At 48.6% G+C, this 18,019-nt stretch overlaps 1 protein-coding gene across 4 annotated transcripts in view; it reads right to left on the bottom strand.

Annotated features, from left to right (window-relative positions):
* Positions 1–636: 636 nt before the first annotated feature.
* The window catches only part of ZNF341 (zinc finger protein 341), a 40,762-nt gene continuing 23,379 nt past the window's right edge, over positions 637–18,019 (bottom strand). For all 4 annotated transcript variants that reach the window (XM_040247517.1, XM_040247515.1, XM_040247514.1 and 1 more), the window contains 6 exons: positions 13,233–13,441; positions 8,975–9,071; positions 7,285–7,417; positions 5,523–5,634; positions 5,215–5,285; positions 637–3,216 (listed from right to left, as the gene is read on the bottom strand). In XM_040247517.1, the coding sequence (XP_040103451.1) occupies positions 2,687–3,216; positions 5,215–5,285; positions 5,523–5,634; positions 7,285–7,417; positions 8,975–9,071; positions 13,233–13,441 (1,152 nt within the window). In that variant the 3' untranslated portion in view covers positions 637–2,686. The remainder of the gene's footprint in view (positions 3,217–5,214; positions 5,286–5,522; positions 5,635–7,284; positions 7,418–8,974; positions 9,072–13,232; positions 13,442–18,019) is intronic.

The following is an 18,019-nucleotide window of genomic DNA, read 5'->3' on the forward strand; positions in this document are numbered from 1 at the left end:
TGTCATCAACTTTGAGTGACCCTTGACTGTGGGCCTTCCCCTCTCTGGGCCTGTCTCCCATATGCCAACCTAGGACAGATTTAGCTATGCTGCTAAGTCGCTTCAGTCGTGTCCGACTCTGCGCGACCCCATAGACGGCAGCCCACCAGGCTCCCCCGTCCCTGAGATTTTCCAGGCAAGAACACTGGAGTGGGTTGCCATTTCCTTCTCCAATGCATGAAAGTGAAAAGTGAAAGGGAAGTTGCTCAGTCGTGTCTGACTCAGCGACCCCATGGACTACAGCCTACCAGGCTCCTCCATCCCTGGGATTTTCCAGGCAAAAGTACTGGAGTGGGGTGCCATTGCCTTCTCCGATTTAGCTATGAGAACCCCAATATTGCCCCAGCCTCCTCACCCGCAGTCCAACTCCACATCTTTTAAATATTAGACCTGATCTTAATATGGCCCTTGTTTGGGGGCCTGGCTCTGCCACTTACTGCTGTGTGACTTGGGGCTGCTTAACCTTGCCTCATCCTAGCTGTAAAATGTGATTAAAAGTAGCACTCACCTTAAAGTGCTTAGCACACACCAGGCATGACGTAAGTGCCTAGTCAACTTTAGTCCTCATGATTATTGATAAGTGCACGCATGTGTACATTGACAGGAAAAAGAAAGAAGTATAATTTAAAGTTGTATTAAGATGGAAATGTGGTTGTTCACATTTTTTTACTATAACTGTTACAATTTTTTAAAAAATGTTTAAAGTCACCCATGATGCTTTCATTACAAAGAATATATTCATTGTAGAGAATAAAATTCCTTAAGCCAACATCCAAGGCTCTCTCTGATTTGACATTGACCCATATTTCAGTAGAGCAGAGTGGCTAAGTGTACATGGAAGCAGGCCCCCCAGCTTGAATCCCAACTCTGACTTCCTGTGTGTGTTTGGGCAAGAAACTCTGCCTCTCTGGGCCTCTGTTTCCTCATCTGTGAAATAAGGAAAGTGATGAGTCTCACCTGATGGGGCTGAACTTATGTGACACAGAAGGGTTACAACACAGCTTCCATCAAATGGAGATTTGAAGCAATTAGTGATTATCGCGATTGACCCACTTCCCCCAAATCTCTGTCACCCTGGACCACACACCAGCCCCCAGGCCTCAATCACTGTCACACCTCAAGGTCTTTGGCTCATGCCCTGCTCTGCCTGACAGGCCTTCTTCTATCTACCCATACATCAAACACTCTGTCAACACTCTACTTCCTCCTCTGAGACTTCCTGACCCCACCAGCCCCTCCCCTGGGCCTTCTGACGGCTGGGCCAGGTACACTTACTGCCCTCACCCCCTCTGCTGTGCAAGGCTGCCTCACTCATCCCTCCCACCACATCACACCCTCTCCTGAGGATGTGGGGAAGTCAGCCTTGCTCTGAGCTCCAGCCACAGGCCCACACACAGATGTCTGAGGGATGTCCTCTTCAGGGAAACTCCGTGATTAGATTGCGCCCAACAGTCCTCTCGAATCCCGTCCTGTCCCATCTTGAGCCTCAAAGGCCTCTCCTGAACCTGAGGCAATGTGGTCCAGCAAGGAGGTGGTGAAGATAAATAAGAAAGCACTGGTCAAGGCCCCTTTTCTCCTCCCTGCCTCCCAGGAAGCCTGGTGTGCTTTCCCCCTGGACTAGCTGGAGACAGGGAAGGGAATGTTGGACGCGAGAGTATCTATGGCCATTTAGAGATGGTCCTCTGGCTCTGGTTAGTTTCTGATTGCAGAGGGTTTTAGGCTAAAACCCAGGATTCTGCATTTTCAAAAGTGAGTTATAAACCCCTTCCTTGGGGGTTTCCATGGGTCATGATCTAAAATAACTGTTCTGTATGCATCAAACCTCTCTGTGGCTATTGGGGCAGGATAGTTGTGAGTGAGGAGCCAAGGGACCCCTCAGCCCCCATGTGGTTTGGAGGGGGCACTGCTGCCACCTAGGGGCTAAGAAAGAAACTGCCAAAGGTAGGGCCTGAGTCATTTTTGATACAAAAAAACATTTATTGAGCACTTGATCAGTGCTGAGCACTATGCCAAATTCTTTGTACACTTCATCATACTGGATCCTGATGACAGCCCTATGAGGTAGTACTGTCATAAGCCCCACTGTACAGATATGGAATGCGGGGCTCAGAGAGGGGAAGTGACTTACCCAAGGTCACACAGCAAGTAAGTGTCAGTGCTTGGATCTGAAGCCAGATCTGGCTGATAGCTCCACTCTAACCATGACACTCGAGTGCCTCCTACATGCCTACATTACAGAGTCATCTGGGGATGCTGGGAGGAACTGCATGTGAAAAGGTTCAACAGATAAGGGCTCTAACCATCTCAGGCCTCAGCAGCTTAGTTAGAGGCTGCCCCCTGGCAGCCTAGAGGAAGGGTGGATGGGGCGGCCCTGTCTTCCCTCTTAGGCAGCCCGACCACCAGCCTGGACCAGCCAGACCCTGGGCCGCTCAGGCTCAGCTGCCTCGGTTCCCAGCATGGTGCAGGGCTTCCCAGCAGGACAGGGAACACAGCAAGGCGGCCTTGGGCCAGGGTTTACAGGTGACGTTCCAAAAGGATTTCGACCAATGGTTCACTTCCATGGGGAAGGCTCTCTGGTCTGCTCCCAGGGGCTCTGGACCTAAAGATGAGCATCAGGCAGGACGTAGGAGCAAACACCATGGGCCCATCACTCTGAGGCCTGGATGTAGACAGGCACAGCGAGCATGGCACACGAGCCCTCAGCACCTGCCTGCAGCTCCGCCAGCGCCAGGTTGGAGCCCAGGCCCTCGGCATGCCCAGGCACTACCAGCTCAGGTTCGCCCCCCACTGTGCCCCCCACTACGATGGACAGCACGGCCTCTGGCTCTGAGAAGGGCGGCTTGCCTGGGGTGGCCTCGGGCACGGGCCCGGCCCCTGTGTCCTTCAGCTCCTCCAGCCCGAGCGGGCCAGGCAGGGGGGTTACCACCTTGTGCCCACCGCCGCTGCCGCTGCGGGGGGCTGCCCGCCTCCTGGGGGGCCGCCGGGCTTGCAGGTCCTTGTCCTTTTGGGGGCCGAGGCGGCAGCGGTGGTCCTTGAGGTATTTGTGGCGGGAAAAGCCCTTGGCGCAGCCAGTGCACCGGAACTTGTAGTTGCCTGTGTGGGCACGCTGGTGCTCGGCGAGGTGGGCGCGGCGGCTGAAGGACTTGCTGCACAGGGCGCATTTGTGGAGCTTCATGCCTGCGGAGAGAGGGGAAGGCCGTGAGAGGCACCCAGACCCTTCACCCTACACGGCTGCCTTGGCACTTGGGAGTAAAACCCGGTTTCTCAGCTTGCCCTGTGAGCAGGGGTGTGACCTGGGCCCTGCTCCCACCAGTTGTATCTCCCATCTTCCCCCAGCCACTTCTCCTGTGCTAGCCTCCCGCCTCTGGGCCTCTCCATGTGCTCTTTCCCTCTGCCTGGAACAGCAAGCTCAGCCCCCACACCGTGGCTAACTTTGCCAGGTCGCCATCATCTCCCCACTCTGGCTGGCCTGCCTCACCCTGGCCCCCTCACACCACTCCCCACAGGGCACCTAGAGAGGTCTTGGTAAAAGTCCTCCATGACACTCCCCGCTCTAGACCCTCCAGTGATTTCCCAAGTTTCCCACGGAGCTGCGTGTGGCTGACCACCCCCTTCTCTTCTCAGCCCCTTTCCCTCCTCTCATTTGCTTTCTGAGCTCTAGGTTCCCTGCCCACTGTTCCTCATCTCAAACACTCCCCAGTCTCTTCCCTGCCTCAAGGTTTCACCCCTCTGCTCCCTCACCCTGGAAGCCATTTCCCAGCTCTTTTATCTCTCAGACTCAGCTTTTCTGTCACCTCCTCCGAGAAGTCCTCCCTGAAACCCACTTCTCTTTTATTCTCTGCCCTCTCACTCTGCTTATTTCCATCTTTGAACTCAGCATATTTTAGTGTAATATACTTATTTGTTTGCTGTTCATTTTTTATCTCTGCCACTAAATGCTAAGCTTCCCAGGAGAGTGGGGTGGGGCTCTGCCTGACTCCCTCATGGCACCCCCAGTGCCTGACATGTGGCAGATTCTCAGTTATCACTCACTGGGTGAATCACTGGTGCCTCCATGTCCACTGTGAAGTCAACTGCATCCCATACACAGCTTGTGCCATGGCCCCCTCAGTTTCCCTGGAATGCCGGCTCAGAGAGGGGGCAGAAACTTGCCTGAGGTCACCTATTAGGACAGTGGTAATGCCAAGAATCCAACCTAGGTTCTTAGTCTCCAAGTCCTCAATCTACTCTCCCAGATTTCAAACTAGATCCTTTCTGGAAACCAGTTGCTGTTCATCAGGGGTGACTTTACTACCCAGGGATTTCTTGGCTTGTCCTCTAGAGGCAGAAATGCTGCTAAACAATCTATAGTGCCCAGGGCAGATATCCACGACAAAGAATTATCCAAAATATCAATAGTGCTGACACTGAGAAATCGTGTTCCAGACCAAATGGTACATGGATGTGGGAAGCCAGCCAAGCTACTCCAGGGAGCAACGATCCTGGGGGGAGGTCCATGGAGCCCCTTGGAAACTGAGGAGTGACGTGAAGACCCCTACTCCACATCCCAGCTGCCCTTCTCTGCCAAGGAGACCAAGGAACCCCTCTGGCCTTATCTTGCTGCTAAGTCGATTCAGTCATGTCGGACTCTGTGCGACCCCCTAGACGGCAGCCCACCAGGCTCCCCCGTCCCTGGGATTCTCCAGGCAAGAACACTGGAGTGGGTTGCCATTTCCTTCTCCAATACATGAAAATGAAAAGTGAAAGTGAAGATGCTCAGTCGTATCTGACTCTTAGTGACCCCACGGACTGCAGCCCACCAGGCTCCTCCATCCATGGGATTTTCCAGGCAAGAGTACTGGAGTAGGTTGCCATTACCTTCTCTGGGCCTTATCTTGGACCCACTCAGAATCGGATCTCCCTCCCACATGACCCCATCTCTATCACAGTGGGTGCTTCTCTGATACAGTCATCTCATGAGTCAGCTTCCTTCTCCATCTGGAGGTTGTCGCTGACTCACCTCTGTGCACCCTGAGGACCCAAATGTAGGTGGGGCTCCTGGGAGCAAGACTCTGCTGGCTAGAAGGTGTCAGGCAGGGATACTAAGTCTCATGAGACATGCCTGTTCTTTCCAGGGTCCTGCCCAGGGGGCTCGAGCTGAACCAGACTTTCCCGGCAGGTGCAGGAGCAACTTACCGGAGTGAGAGAGGATATGAGCCTTCAGCTTGTCTGGCCGATTGAACTCCTTGCTGCAGCCCGTGTGTGTCCTAGAACCCAAAACACTGGTCAGGGGAGTGCGCTAAGCCCAGGACTCTCCTGTTGGCCACTCTGCCAGCCCTCATCTACCCTGGGGGCTGGGCAGGGAAGCAGGGTGGGAAGTGAGGCAGCCAGGCAGGACCCAGGACAGGACAAAAGGTGAGTGGGCCTTACGCCCTCAGCCCCGGCCCTCTTCCACCCCACAGCTGGTAAAGCTGCCCCTCCTACCCAGGGTCGTCTCTACTCACGAGAAGGGGCATTTGTATTTCTTGAATGGCTCATGGATCAACATGTGTCTCTTCAGTTTGTCCTTGCGGTTGAATGCGGACTCACACACTGAGCATTTGTAGGGCTTCTCACCTGCAGGAGGAAACCCCGTTGGGGGCGCCCAGGGTGCCCTGAGAGAGAGTCTGAATTTGGGGCACGGGGTCCCCACCAGATGGCAGCAACTCCTTTAGAGAGGTGGCCTGGGGAAGACCTCTCTCTCCTTCCTCAGGACTTTGCTTTGCCAAGGAGACGAGGGGGCTGCTTCAGTTAGGAGGGGCAGGAAAGGCCTCTCCGATGAGGCAACACCTGAGGTGAGCCCTGAGATGGTGAAGGAGTGAGCCTGGCAGTCGCTGGGAGTGAGTCCAGGCAGGAGGAGAGGCAGGGTACTGGGTGTGTCGCAGGAACAAAGTGCAAGGAGCAGGGAAGGGAGCATGAGGCAGAAGAGGAAGTGGGCAAGGCAGTCAGGCCTGACAGGGAGGGCCTGAAAGCCAAGGTTTCTACTCTGAGCCGAATGAGAAGCCACAGCGGGGCCGAGCGGAGGAGGGCCAGGATCTGACCACGGGAGGAGAGCAGACTGAGGATGGTGTGGGCTCAGGCAGGAAGGAGGCTGGTACAAGAAATGGGAAGTGGCCAAGTATTGGTGATGCTGAGAAAGCAGAACCGGCAGCCCTTGCCAATGGACTGGCTGTGGGGCAAGAGAGGAAGAGAGTCAAGGATGAGCCTGAGGCATGGGTGACCAGGTGGACAGTCGTGACGTTTACTGAAATGGGGTCCACCATATGGGAAGGGGAAAAGTGAAAAATGAAAGCGAAAGTCGCTCAGTCATGTCCAACTCTTTGCAACCCCATGGACTTATCCAGGCCAGAATACTGGAATGGGTAGCCTTTTCCCTTCTCCAGGGGATCTTCCCAACCCAGAGATCGAACCCAGGTCTCTTGCATTGCAGGCGGATTCTTTAGTAGCTAAGTCACAAGGGAAGCCCACAGGAGGGGGCAATTACATCTTATCTGATTGAATCCTTACAACAAACTATAAGGTAAGTCCTCGATGAGAAAACTGAGGTTCACAGTGTACACTTAAGTGTTTGGGGGAACTAAGATTCCATAGCTCAGCAGTATGTCCTGGAGCCCACTTGAGTCATCCCGAATCGTCTGCTGCAGATTCCACGGGTGGGGCTAGTGGGGGTGAGGCATGGAGAGCAGCTCTCGTCCGATAGGGGTCGGGGGTCATAACCTGCCCTTTGGAAAAGGTCTACGATTGGGCTGTTTTATTTCCTCTCTGTCCTCCTCTCTAAGATGAATAAGTACTTTTGAAGTATGCCAATCCAATGACTGAGGTAATTCTGATTACAATGGAACGGTCTGTAGCCATTAAAAAGGTTAAGGTGTGGGAAGGAATTCTGTATCGAGAACAGTGGGCCCAGTTTCCAGGGTTTAGAATGGTCTCAAGGGGATGATTCCTGGAGGCAGAGCCAGGAGTCCCTCCACCAGCCTCCAGAGGCTCGTCTCTACTACAGTGTTGGTGGGAACCTCTTGTTGCCTTGAGATGGCAGATGGGTAGGGGGCCAGGAAGGAGATGGGGTGGGGGATGAAGAGAAGGAAGGGGGTGGGCAGGAGGATGCTGAGGAAGCAGGCTGAAGGAGTTGGGAAGGAAGGCCAGAGGGGCATGGAAAGGGGAGCTGAGAGGGTGTCTAGGGGAGGGAGTTGGGGATTGAGCAGAAGTTGCCGGGGGGCAGGTACCCACCTGAGTGGATGTGAGCATGCAGTTTGAGGTAGTGCTCCCGCCGGAAGAACTTCTTACACACCTGGCACTTGAACCTGCCCCCACTGCCGTGGGTGGGCAGATGACGCCGCAGGTACCGTTCACAAGGAAATACCTGGCAGGACAAAGGAGCTGATGTCAGGTCTGACTCACCACCCGCACCACATTACGATCTCAAGGGGCCCCTCATTACCAGCTCTTATGGAAACACCATTCGTTCTGCCCACTAGGGGTCAAGGTTCACAGTGCCCAGCTCAGTCATTAGAAGCTCATGGCTCCCACCACTCACCCATAAGACCAGTCAAGACAGGCTGGCTCTGAGCTTCTGCCCAGGCTGTTGTTTCTACCCAGAGAGACTTTCTCTCTTAGCAGGACAAACTCCTACTCATCCTTTAAGACCCAACTCAGGTCACTGCTTCTGTGAAGCCCTCCGTGACTTCTCAATGCCACACATTCAGTGCCTTGAAAGTCCACCCACACTTTTAAAGTTAGCATCTAACCTATTTGAATTACAGCCCTTTGCTCGCATGAGATCTCCCAGAGGGCAGAGAGGAGCTCTCATTTCCCAGCACAGGGCCTGAGTTAAATGACTGACAAGCAGGGGAATGAAGGAAGAAATGAACACGTAACTGAAGAAATAAATGGAAAGGTAATAAAAAGCCAGAAAACACAGAAGCCAAATTCTCCTTCCCCAGGCATAGGAAGGGCACTCATTCATTTTTTCATTCATCTGATACAGATACGTGGTCAAGGACACAGACCTAATTACTTACTCACTCCATTATCTCCTAGCTGGATGATCTTTCAGTGCCTTAGTTTCCCTGTCTGTAAAATAGTATGCCAGCCTCCTAGGGTTAAATGAGTCAGTTTCAGATAGAATGCTCAGAACCACATCTGGCACAGGGTTCTTGCTAATTCATGATACCTTTTATTTGGATCACAAATTCCAAATCCCCAAATTAGGCTATAAAATCAGAAACATCTACAGTGAGGCCGAAGTGAAATCAGAACTGTCTGTCCTGGGAAATCTGCCATGTAAGGTGGTAAGAAAATGAGGAGAACAAAGAAACCAGTTAGACACACCAGGGGGTGTAATCAGCAAAATCCAGACTTCAGGAAACTCCACAGGACCAAAGGCCCAGCTTCTTCAACAAACACATTAAAAGAAAAAAAAAAAGAGCATTGATGGGGGAATCTGTAGATTAATAGAATCAATCACAATATATGGACCTGATTCAAACAAACTTTACAAAAATTATGTTTTGGGGAAAAGTGAAAAATGGAACTGGATTTCTGATGGGTGTGAAGGGCCAGGCTTTAGTGGGAGATTCCGGATCCACTGTTAGAAAGGAACTGGTAATACCAGGATAATAAGATGTCAGGAAGTTGGAGGCTGCTGTTTGCATGCCAGGCCTGGGCCTAAGAGGGTCCTCACTCCATAGCCTGGCCGGCCCGTGTAGCCCTAGTAGCAACCCCGAGCCAGCCAGGGTGGGTGACCAATTGATAAGACGGGCAAGGTAGAGCTCTCATTCCTCAAGAAGTGCTGTCTGCAGAGACAACCCCAAGCTTGGCCTGCATGTGATGAGGCAGGAGAAGAGGAGACAGTGGGGTCTTTGCTCCATCACCTCTTGCCCCCTACTTTTGTCTCACCAGAAAGGGCAGGGGTCCTCACCTTTTGGCAGTGCGGGCAGGGGAAGTTGTGAGTGGCGGTCTGCAGGTGATGCTCCAGCGCCTCAGGTGTGGAATACTTGTTGACGCATTTGACACACCTAAATGGGGAGGAACAGAGAGGTGAGAGAGCATGCACAGGGCTGGAGGTAACCAGCCACACCCCTCCTCCACCATCACTGGTTAACAGACCTGCAAAACAGCAGTTTCAGGCCACAAGCCACACTAAAGAAAAGACCCCACTGTCTATCCACCATGAAAACACTGGCCAGCAATTGGGCCCATTTACAATGCAGTACCAATGAGGAAAGCTAGAGGCAGGTGGGCAATTCATGCTAAAAACAGAACTGTGGGCCCTGCCATCTGTACACCAGGGCCATGGTGGGAAACCCACAGGCAGGCTGCACCTGTGGTGGGCCCTGGGGACTCCCCCTCAGGCCACACCCTGAAAACCACAAGCTAAATGCCTACAGATGGCAAGAAAGAAGGAGGGAGTGGGGTGGGAGCCATGCTACCAGGAGGGCAGAGACTTTGTGAGCTGGTGGGAGAAAGATGGGAATGGCTCGGGCTCTGGTGGCAGGAGGCACAGGTTTGCAGGGGAGGCAGTTTTGCAAGACTATTAAAATGAAAACTCCCTGCCAGATATGCCACCCTAACTAAATCATGCAAGGTAACATGCCCAGCAACAGGGAAAACCCATGTCATGTGTCTCCTGATACAACATGCTGAGAAAGACACAACGTCACTTTGTGATGCTCCTGCCAAAAGTGTCGATCCTGGACCAACCAGGTCAAATCAGACAAATCCAAACTGAGAGCATTCTACAAAATACCTGGCTTCTACTCTCTCAAAATACTAAGGTCATGAAAGACAAAGACAGAAAGAACTGTTTCAGCAAAAAGGGGACTGAAGAGACAAGGACAACCAAATGCAATGTGTGATCCTGGATTGGACCCTGGGACCAGAAAAAAGTTTTTTCTTCATCTATAAAAGATGCTATTGGAACCACTGGAAATTTCTGCATGAGGTCTATAAATGTGATAACAGAATTGTATTGATTTAACTTCCTGATTTTGATAACTACACTATGCTTTTATGGAAGAGGTTATCCTTGTTTTATTTATTTGTCTGCAATGGGTCTTAGTTGCAGCATGTGGGATCTCTAGTTATGGCATATAGGATCTAGTTCCCTGACCAAGGATTGGAGCCCCTGCATTGGGAGCTCGGACTTTCAGCCACTGGAACACCAGGGAAGTCCCTCAAAGGAACTTTAAAAGAAACGCTTCTTGAAAGTGATTGCCTGTGGGATGCGGAAGTGGGTCAGGATGGATAGGGATTTCCTTTTCATTCTATGTGCTTCTGTAGTTTTAAAATACTCCATTGTATGCACATAAATTTATTTTTTCAGGTTGTAATTAATCTTTTGTAAACCCTTCTTTGATCTCTGACCTGCAAAATTACTTCTAGGAACTTATTTACAAATGAGCAAAGATACAGGTCCAAAGTTGTTCCCTGTAATGTTGTTTATAATAATGATAAACTGGAAATGACCCAATTAACCTGTAGTACGGGACATGTTAAATAAATTACAGCCTATCCATGTATAATAGAATGCTAACGTCTCCTCTCTGAGCCTCAATGTCCTCATCTTTGCAATGGGGAGAATACCACAGCTATGAGCTGAACTAGGTTCCTCCAAAATCCATATGGTGAAGTCCTGATCCCTAATGTGAGGGTATTTGCAGATGGCGCCTCTGGGAGGTGCTTAGGTCTAGGTGAGATCATGAGAGTGGGAGCCTCCAGATGAGATTAGTGCCCTTATAAGAAAAGAGCAGGGACTTCCTTGATGTTCCAGTGGTTAAGAATCTGCCTTCCAACACGGGGAATGTGGGTTCAATGCCTGGGCAGGGAACTAAGATCCCACATTCTGAGGGGCTACTAAGCCCATGCCCTACAACTACTGAGCCCACGTGCTCTGGAGCCTGCATGCCACAACCAGAGAGAAGCCTCCGTGGCACGATGAAGGACCCTCAAGCCGCAACAAGATTCTGAGTGCCACAACTAGGACCCAATGCAGCTAAAGAAGGAAAGAAAGAAAACAAAAGACCAGAGAGAAAGGGCACCCCCTCTCTCTCATGTGACTCTAATATTTTGTTATAGCCACCTGAACTGACTGATACCACCTACATCCCAGGAAGGCAGGGCTCAATGTCCCTAAGTCAGGTCAAGGCACCTGGCAGGTACTCACTTCTTTTTACTTGGCATCTCACTCCAGAGAGCCACACAGCTACAGGGACTTGAAATTCCACAGGTTGGAAGGGCAAAGGCAAATGCTCTCTACAAATGGGCATTACTCATCGTTATCCAGAAATCACCCCTTAGCTGGTCAGAGTTCACCTGGCTTTCCTGCCTCTGGGGCCCCATTTCCCAATCTCCCCCAGGATCTGATGCCCTCTACCCCATTTCTTGAGCCCAGTCCCCCTGCCAGCTTCTTAAAGCTCCTGTGATTTCTACAAGATCCTCAGGCCCTGGCCCCCACTTTTTCTCCCAGGCCCCATCTAAACATCTCCCACTTCCATTCTACAGAACAGGCATTCTAAACCACTTGCTATTTTATTTCCTATCTTTACAGTTGCTGTTCCTCCTGCTAGGAAGGTACTCCTGGCCATCCACTGTCTACCTGGCAAACTCCTATTCATCCTTCAAAACTCAGTTCAGATATCATTGCTCCTGGGATACTGTCCCTTGCCCTACCTCTCACCGTGGGTATATATGTCTATGACAGCATTTTATCACAGCATACAGTAAGAATACATACACTCCTGTCTCCCTAAGCAGTCCATGCATTCTAGACTCAGAGTCTGTTTACTTATTTCTGAACCCCAGAAGCCTCACCCAGGAGCTAGAGGTGGGCCAGGGTTGGGGATTGCATTAACAGAGGTCATCAGCCAACTCCCTGCAGATACAAGTCTGCACAGAGAAGCAAAATTATTCTAACATGAAAATATTCACTAATGAACTAGAAGTCGTCCCTGGACAAAAACTCCTATTTTTTTTCCCCACTAATACCTATCCCCATGTGCTAGGTTTTGTGAGGCAGCTGCTCCCAAATGACATAAGGCTAATGGACAGCAAAATGAATGGAGAGCAACAGTGAGGGGTTCCTCCAAGTCATGGAAGTGATGCTAGACAATACCATCAGCAAATGGTATTCTGGAGGAGGAGCCAGAAAGCTCTCGAGGAAGGGAGATTCTACAAGGGTGAACACAGGCTCAGTAGCTCCAACGAGAATGACAAGGACAATTACAAGATCAATGGATCCAAAGAGAATGATCGGAAGTTCTAAGGACTAAAAGCATATGGCAAAACGGAGGGAGCCCTTTATCATTTCTGCTAAAGGGACCTTCTTTATGACTGAAACAGAAGACTACAGCCATGTAAAGGGTTGTCAGAAAAATTACCCCCAACAAAATACGCATTTAATTCATTCCTTGTCCCACTCTAAGAATCAGCATATAGCTCCAACTTTAACCTAAATTTTATAGATTATAAAACATACCAATCTCATTTTTATGATTTTTGCTTTCAAAAACACACTTGTGCATTTTTTCATTTACGAATCGATGTAGGATTTCCCTGATGGTCTTGTGGTTAAGAATCCATCTGCCGATGAATGCAGGGACTCAGGTTCAATTCTTGGTCCAGGAAGATCCCATATGCCATGGGACAACTAGGCCCATGAGCCACAACTATTGAAGCCCGCACCCCAGAGCCCACGCTCTGCAACAAGAAAAACCACCACAATGAGAAGCTTGAACAACGCAACTAGCGAGTAGCCCCCGCTTGCCACAACTAGAGAAAGCCTGTGCTCAGCAACCAAGACCAAGTGCAGCCAAAAAAAAAATCAGTGTACCATTCTAAGTATAATCTAAATTGTGTAGATTATCAGACAAAATACTATTTTCATAATATTTTACTTTAGGGAAAAACAAATCTTTTTTCCACTATGAACAAGGAAAAATTGGCTTCCCTTTCTTAAGATTTTTTTTTTAAGGTTGCATGTCTGCCAAGTTGAAGAATGATACAAGGAGGGCCCACATTTTCTGCCCCCTCAGTGCCAAGGCACACAACCCACTCCCCTAGGCTGGACCCTGAAGCCTCAGATTCCCCTTTGAGATGTCCCACTGGGCCTGAGCAGTTGGAACCCCCAAGGGAATGGACCCCAAGGCTTCCTATGGGGGGAGGGAAGGGGGGTCACGTACTTGTAGACAGCACTGTCCTTCTTGGGGCTGTGCTGTGGCAGGAGGCTGTGTGAGTACTGATGCACGCCCAGGTCATACAGCGAGGGGAAGTCCTTGCCACAGAGGTGGCAGCGGTAGCTCAGCTCCTCCTGGTGGCTCTTGATGTGCTCCAGGAATGTGTCCAGCTTCGGGAAGGTCTGCGCACAGCTCTTGACCACACATTTGTACACCTTGGGGGAAGAGGTAGGGCAGGGGAGGGCAGGCTGGAGAGCCGCCTCCACTGTGGTCCCCTGCCCTGTGGCGTCCACCTCCAACACTGCTCACTGAAGACCCAACTGCTGTTCCCCTGCTCCCCTGCTGCAGGAGCCCTGGATTTATTATTATTTTTTCTTCATTCATTTATTTTTAATTGAAGGATAATTACACTATTGTGTTGGCTTCTGCCATACATATTATTTTTTTAATTTATTTATTGTTTAACTGGAGCATAATTGCTACAATGCTGTGTTCATTTCTGCTGTACAACAATGTGAATTGGCTATATGTATGTCAACCATAAATTGCCACTTGCCATGGGCACTTGCCATCTACCTCTACAAGGATTAAATCACGTGCTGCTACAGCTGACCCACCCCCTGAAAGGAGTTCAGGGTGGAAAGCAGAAATGAGGCACTCTGTGCTCAAGGAAAACCTAGTACGACAGGTCTTCAGGTATTTTTAGGAGCTGATTTTATGAGCCTAATTCTTGTATTTCCCTATAATCTAAAAAAGCACTAAAATCCTTCATGGTGATGACTGTTCCTCCTGACTAGCAAAAGCTTCACAAACCTAGCGGAAACCTTCTGGAAAAAATATGTGCTTGACTGCATGTACTCTCTCTTCACCAAAATCTCATATACACTGACCTTTCCCACCCTGCCTCTTTGGAGCAGTTTCTCAAAGCTAGGTGAGGTGCTGCCTCCCAGACTGCCCTCATTTTGCCCCTAATAAAACTTAACTCTCACATTGTGCATTTCTTTTTAAGTCAACATGTATATATCCATGTGTTCCCTCCCTCTGAAGCCTCCCTCCCGCCCCACCCCCATGCCATATCCTAAGTCATCACAGAGCACCGAGCTGAGCTCCCTGAGCTACACAGCAACTTCCCACCAGCTGGCTATTTCACACACGGCAGCGTCTACATGTCAGTGCTGCCCTCTCGATCTGTCCTACCCTCCTCTTCCCCTGTTGTGTCTACAAGCCTGTTCTCTACGTTTGTGTCTATATTCCACCCTGCAAATAAGTTCATCTGCACCATTTTTCTAGATTCCAAGAAACACAAATTAAAACCACAATGAAGTACCACTTCACACTGGTCAGAATGGCTATCACCAAAAAAACATACAAACAATAAATTCTGGAAAAGGTGTGGAGAAAAGGGAACCCTCTTGTACTGTATGTACTGGGTATATTTTTTAAAAATTATCCAAAACTTGGAATGATAACATCTTGAAAAGATGTGAAAAGATGGCATCCCATCCTTTCAATGTTATGCGAGAATGGTGGCTCTCCAACTCGAGCCTGCATCACAGTAGCAGACTGGCCACTTCCAGGGAATCTGACGCAGCAGGTCTGGGTGGCCTGAACACGTGCATTCCTGCCAAGCACCCAGGTGATGCTGAAGCTACTGGGCTGGGGACCCCACTTGGAGAAGTGCTGTCTGGCAAGCAGTTAGGTGAAGACAGTTAAGCTGCTAAGGGTCATCTCACTCTCTGGGTGATGTCACTTGTTTTGACTGTTTATTACTGATCAGAACCTAGACTCTCTAAAGTTAGATGTTAACTTGTAGAAAACTGATCCAATGTAAATTATTTTTGTCATGTAGAAAAGATAACTCCAGAGGGTTTTTTTTTTTTAAACTCCAGAGGTTTTATTGCCCTGAAGGACATAAACCAGATTTGTATCTAACTTAGTAATCTTATTTCAGGATTCCTTTTTTTTACTGACACAGTTACACAGAGATATAGGTATTAGTGTTCCGTGCCATCTTTTGACCGGCTTTGTCATTTTTCCAGTTACCCCATTAATGGATTAAGCAAAATCCTGATTCAAGTTCACTAAGTTATTTATATGAAAGATATGCTTTTAACGTTTTAAAAGGTATACATTAATAAGTAGTACACACTCCTTATGGGGCTTCCCAGGTGGTACTAGTGGTAAAGAACCCATCTGCCAAAGCAGGAGATGTAAGAGATGCGGGTTTGATCCTTGGGTTAGGAAGAAGGCTGCTTCTTCCTAACAAAGTGAACACTGATTTGCTCAGAGTGGCAAGATGCCCAGTTAAAACACTTGATCTCCTGGCTCCCTTATATCAAGTGTCAGTCATGTGACCATTTCTTGCCAATGGTATGTAGGCAGTAATCTTTGGGGAGGGCATCACTTCCTGGACACAAAGGCAAAAGCTTCCTAGGAGAAGTTCCCTCTGTTTTTTGCATTTATCCTAATTGGAATACAGATGTGATGACTGAAGGTGTGACAGCCATTCTGCAACCTTGAGGATGAAAGCCACATGCTAAAGATAGCAGAGCAGAAAGCCAGGAGAATCCTACTAGATAAGCCCAATACTACCTACTTATGGACCTCTTATGATGTGAGAGAGAAAAAAATCCTAACCAGCAAGCCAGTTATCTATTATTTACAGCCTAACAATGCATTTGTAAATGATAGAGCAGGTGCATGGGCTCTGACCAATGAGAAGGCTACAGAAGGCTTCTGGGCAAGGTTTCCTTGCTCTTAAAGAAGATATAGAAGATATTATTAATATAACCCCTTTATGTTCATGGATAATACTGTGTCTGGTCTTCTGCCTAGAAAAAGTGGCCACCATCACAGGACCACAGGTGAACCACCAGCAGAGGACAGGGCCATGCCCTGTGGAGACAAGAGTTAGAAAGACATAGGTCCCTTGATGCAGGGTTGAGTCAACTGACTGTCTCAGGCCTGAGTTGCCCCATCTTGGGTTTTCTTATTATGTGAGATAACAAACTTCCTAATTGTTTAAGCCAGTTTGAATAAAAGTTTTTGGTGATTTTTTCCCCCCAAGGATAGTCTAACTTAACTCCATCAATCTCTCTGCTAAGAATCTATAATAAGGAAAAAGTCAAGAGATGTGGACAAAGATTTGATTACAACAATATTCATCATGGTTTTGTTTATAATAGCAAAACTCAGGAAATAACCTAAATGTCCAATAATAGGGGATTTAAAGAATGCCGCCATTGGGACTTCCTGGTGGTTCAGTGACAGGACTCTATGCTTCCACTGCAAGGGGCACGAGTTTGATCCCTGGTCAGAGAATTAACAACACACAAGCCATGTGGCATAGTCAAAAAAAAGAAGGAAGGAAAGGAAATCTACAAAACGTACTGCATTGAGTGCTGGATTCCTGGGAGGACATACTGTAAGCTGGTTATGACAAGGGGTTTGGAGTCAAACGAACTGGCTTTGAATCCTGCCTCAGTTACTTACTGGCAGTGTGACTCTGGATGGATCGAGCCTCGGTTTCTTCATCTGGATACACTGAAAATGCCTATCTCTAAGGTTGCTATGAGAAGTAAGTAAAGTACTGAATGTGAGGAACCTCAGTAGGGTTGTTACTCAGTCCTAAGTTGCGTCTGACTCTGCCACCCCATAGACTGTAGCCCACCAGGCCCCTCTGTCCATGGGATTTCCCAGGCAAGAAGACCACAGTGGGTTGCCATTTCCTTTTCCAGGGATCTTCCTGACCCAGGAATCCAACCAGCATCTCCTGCATTGCAGGCAGATTCTGTACTGTTGAGCTACCAGGGAAGCCCTCTAGCAGGGTACTTAGCATATAATAAATAGTAAATGTGAATCTATATATTTTTCAGACTTTTCTGAATTTCCCAATTCTATATTGGGTATATGATACTTTAATAGGGAGGAAAAATAACTAACAAAAATTACTTAAAAAAAAATAAACACTGGAATAGAGTTACCATATAACCTAGTAATTCCACTCTTAGGTTTATACCCAAGAGAACTGAAAACACATGTTCATACAAAAACTTGTACACAATGATCACTAAAGTATTATTCATAATAGCTAAAAAGTAGAAAGAACCTAAATGTCTATCAACTGATAAAAGGATATTCAAAATGTGCTGCTGCTGCTAAGTTGCTTCAGTCACGTCTGACTCTGTGCGACCCCCTAGACGGCAGCCCACCAGGCTCCCCTCTCCCTGGGATTCTCCAGGCAAGAACACTGGAGTGGGTTGCCATTTCCTTCGCCAATGCATGAAAGTGAAAAGTGAAGTGAAGTTGCTCAGTTGTGTCCAACCCTTAGTGACCCCACGGACTGCAGCCTACCAGGCTCCTCCGTCCATGGGATTTTCCAGGCAAGAGTACTGGAGTGGGGTGCCATTGCCTTCTCCATAAAATGTGCTATATTCATACAATGAAATATTATCCAAAAATAAAAAGGAATAAAGTACTGATACATGTTACAACATGAATGCAAATATTATCTCAAAAGGCCACATACTAGATGATTCCAATATTAAATGTCCAGAATAGGCAAATCAATAGAGACAGAAGATGGGTTAGTGCTTGCCTGAGTCTGGGAGTAGGGGCGAGTGAACACTAATGTGTATAAAGTTTCTGGGGTGATAAAAAGTTCTGCAAAAAAAAAAAAAAGTTCTAGAAATACAGAGGTGATGGCTGTATAACATTATGAACAGATTAAAAACTACTGAAGTGTACACTTTAAAACGGGTGAATTTTATGGCATGTAAATCACACTTCAATTG

The sequence above is a fragment of the Oryx dammah genome, unplaced genomic scaffold (genome assembly GCF_014754425.2).
Source record: "Oryx dammah isolate SB20612 unplaced genomic scaffold, SCBI_Odam_1.1 HiC_scaffold_10, whole genome shotgun sequence".
Classification (NCBI taxonomy): Eukaryota; Metazoa; Chordata; class Mammalia; order Artiodactyla; family Bovidae; genus Oryx; species Oryx dammah.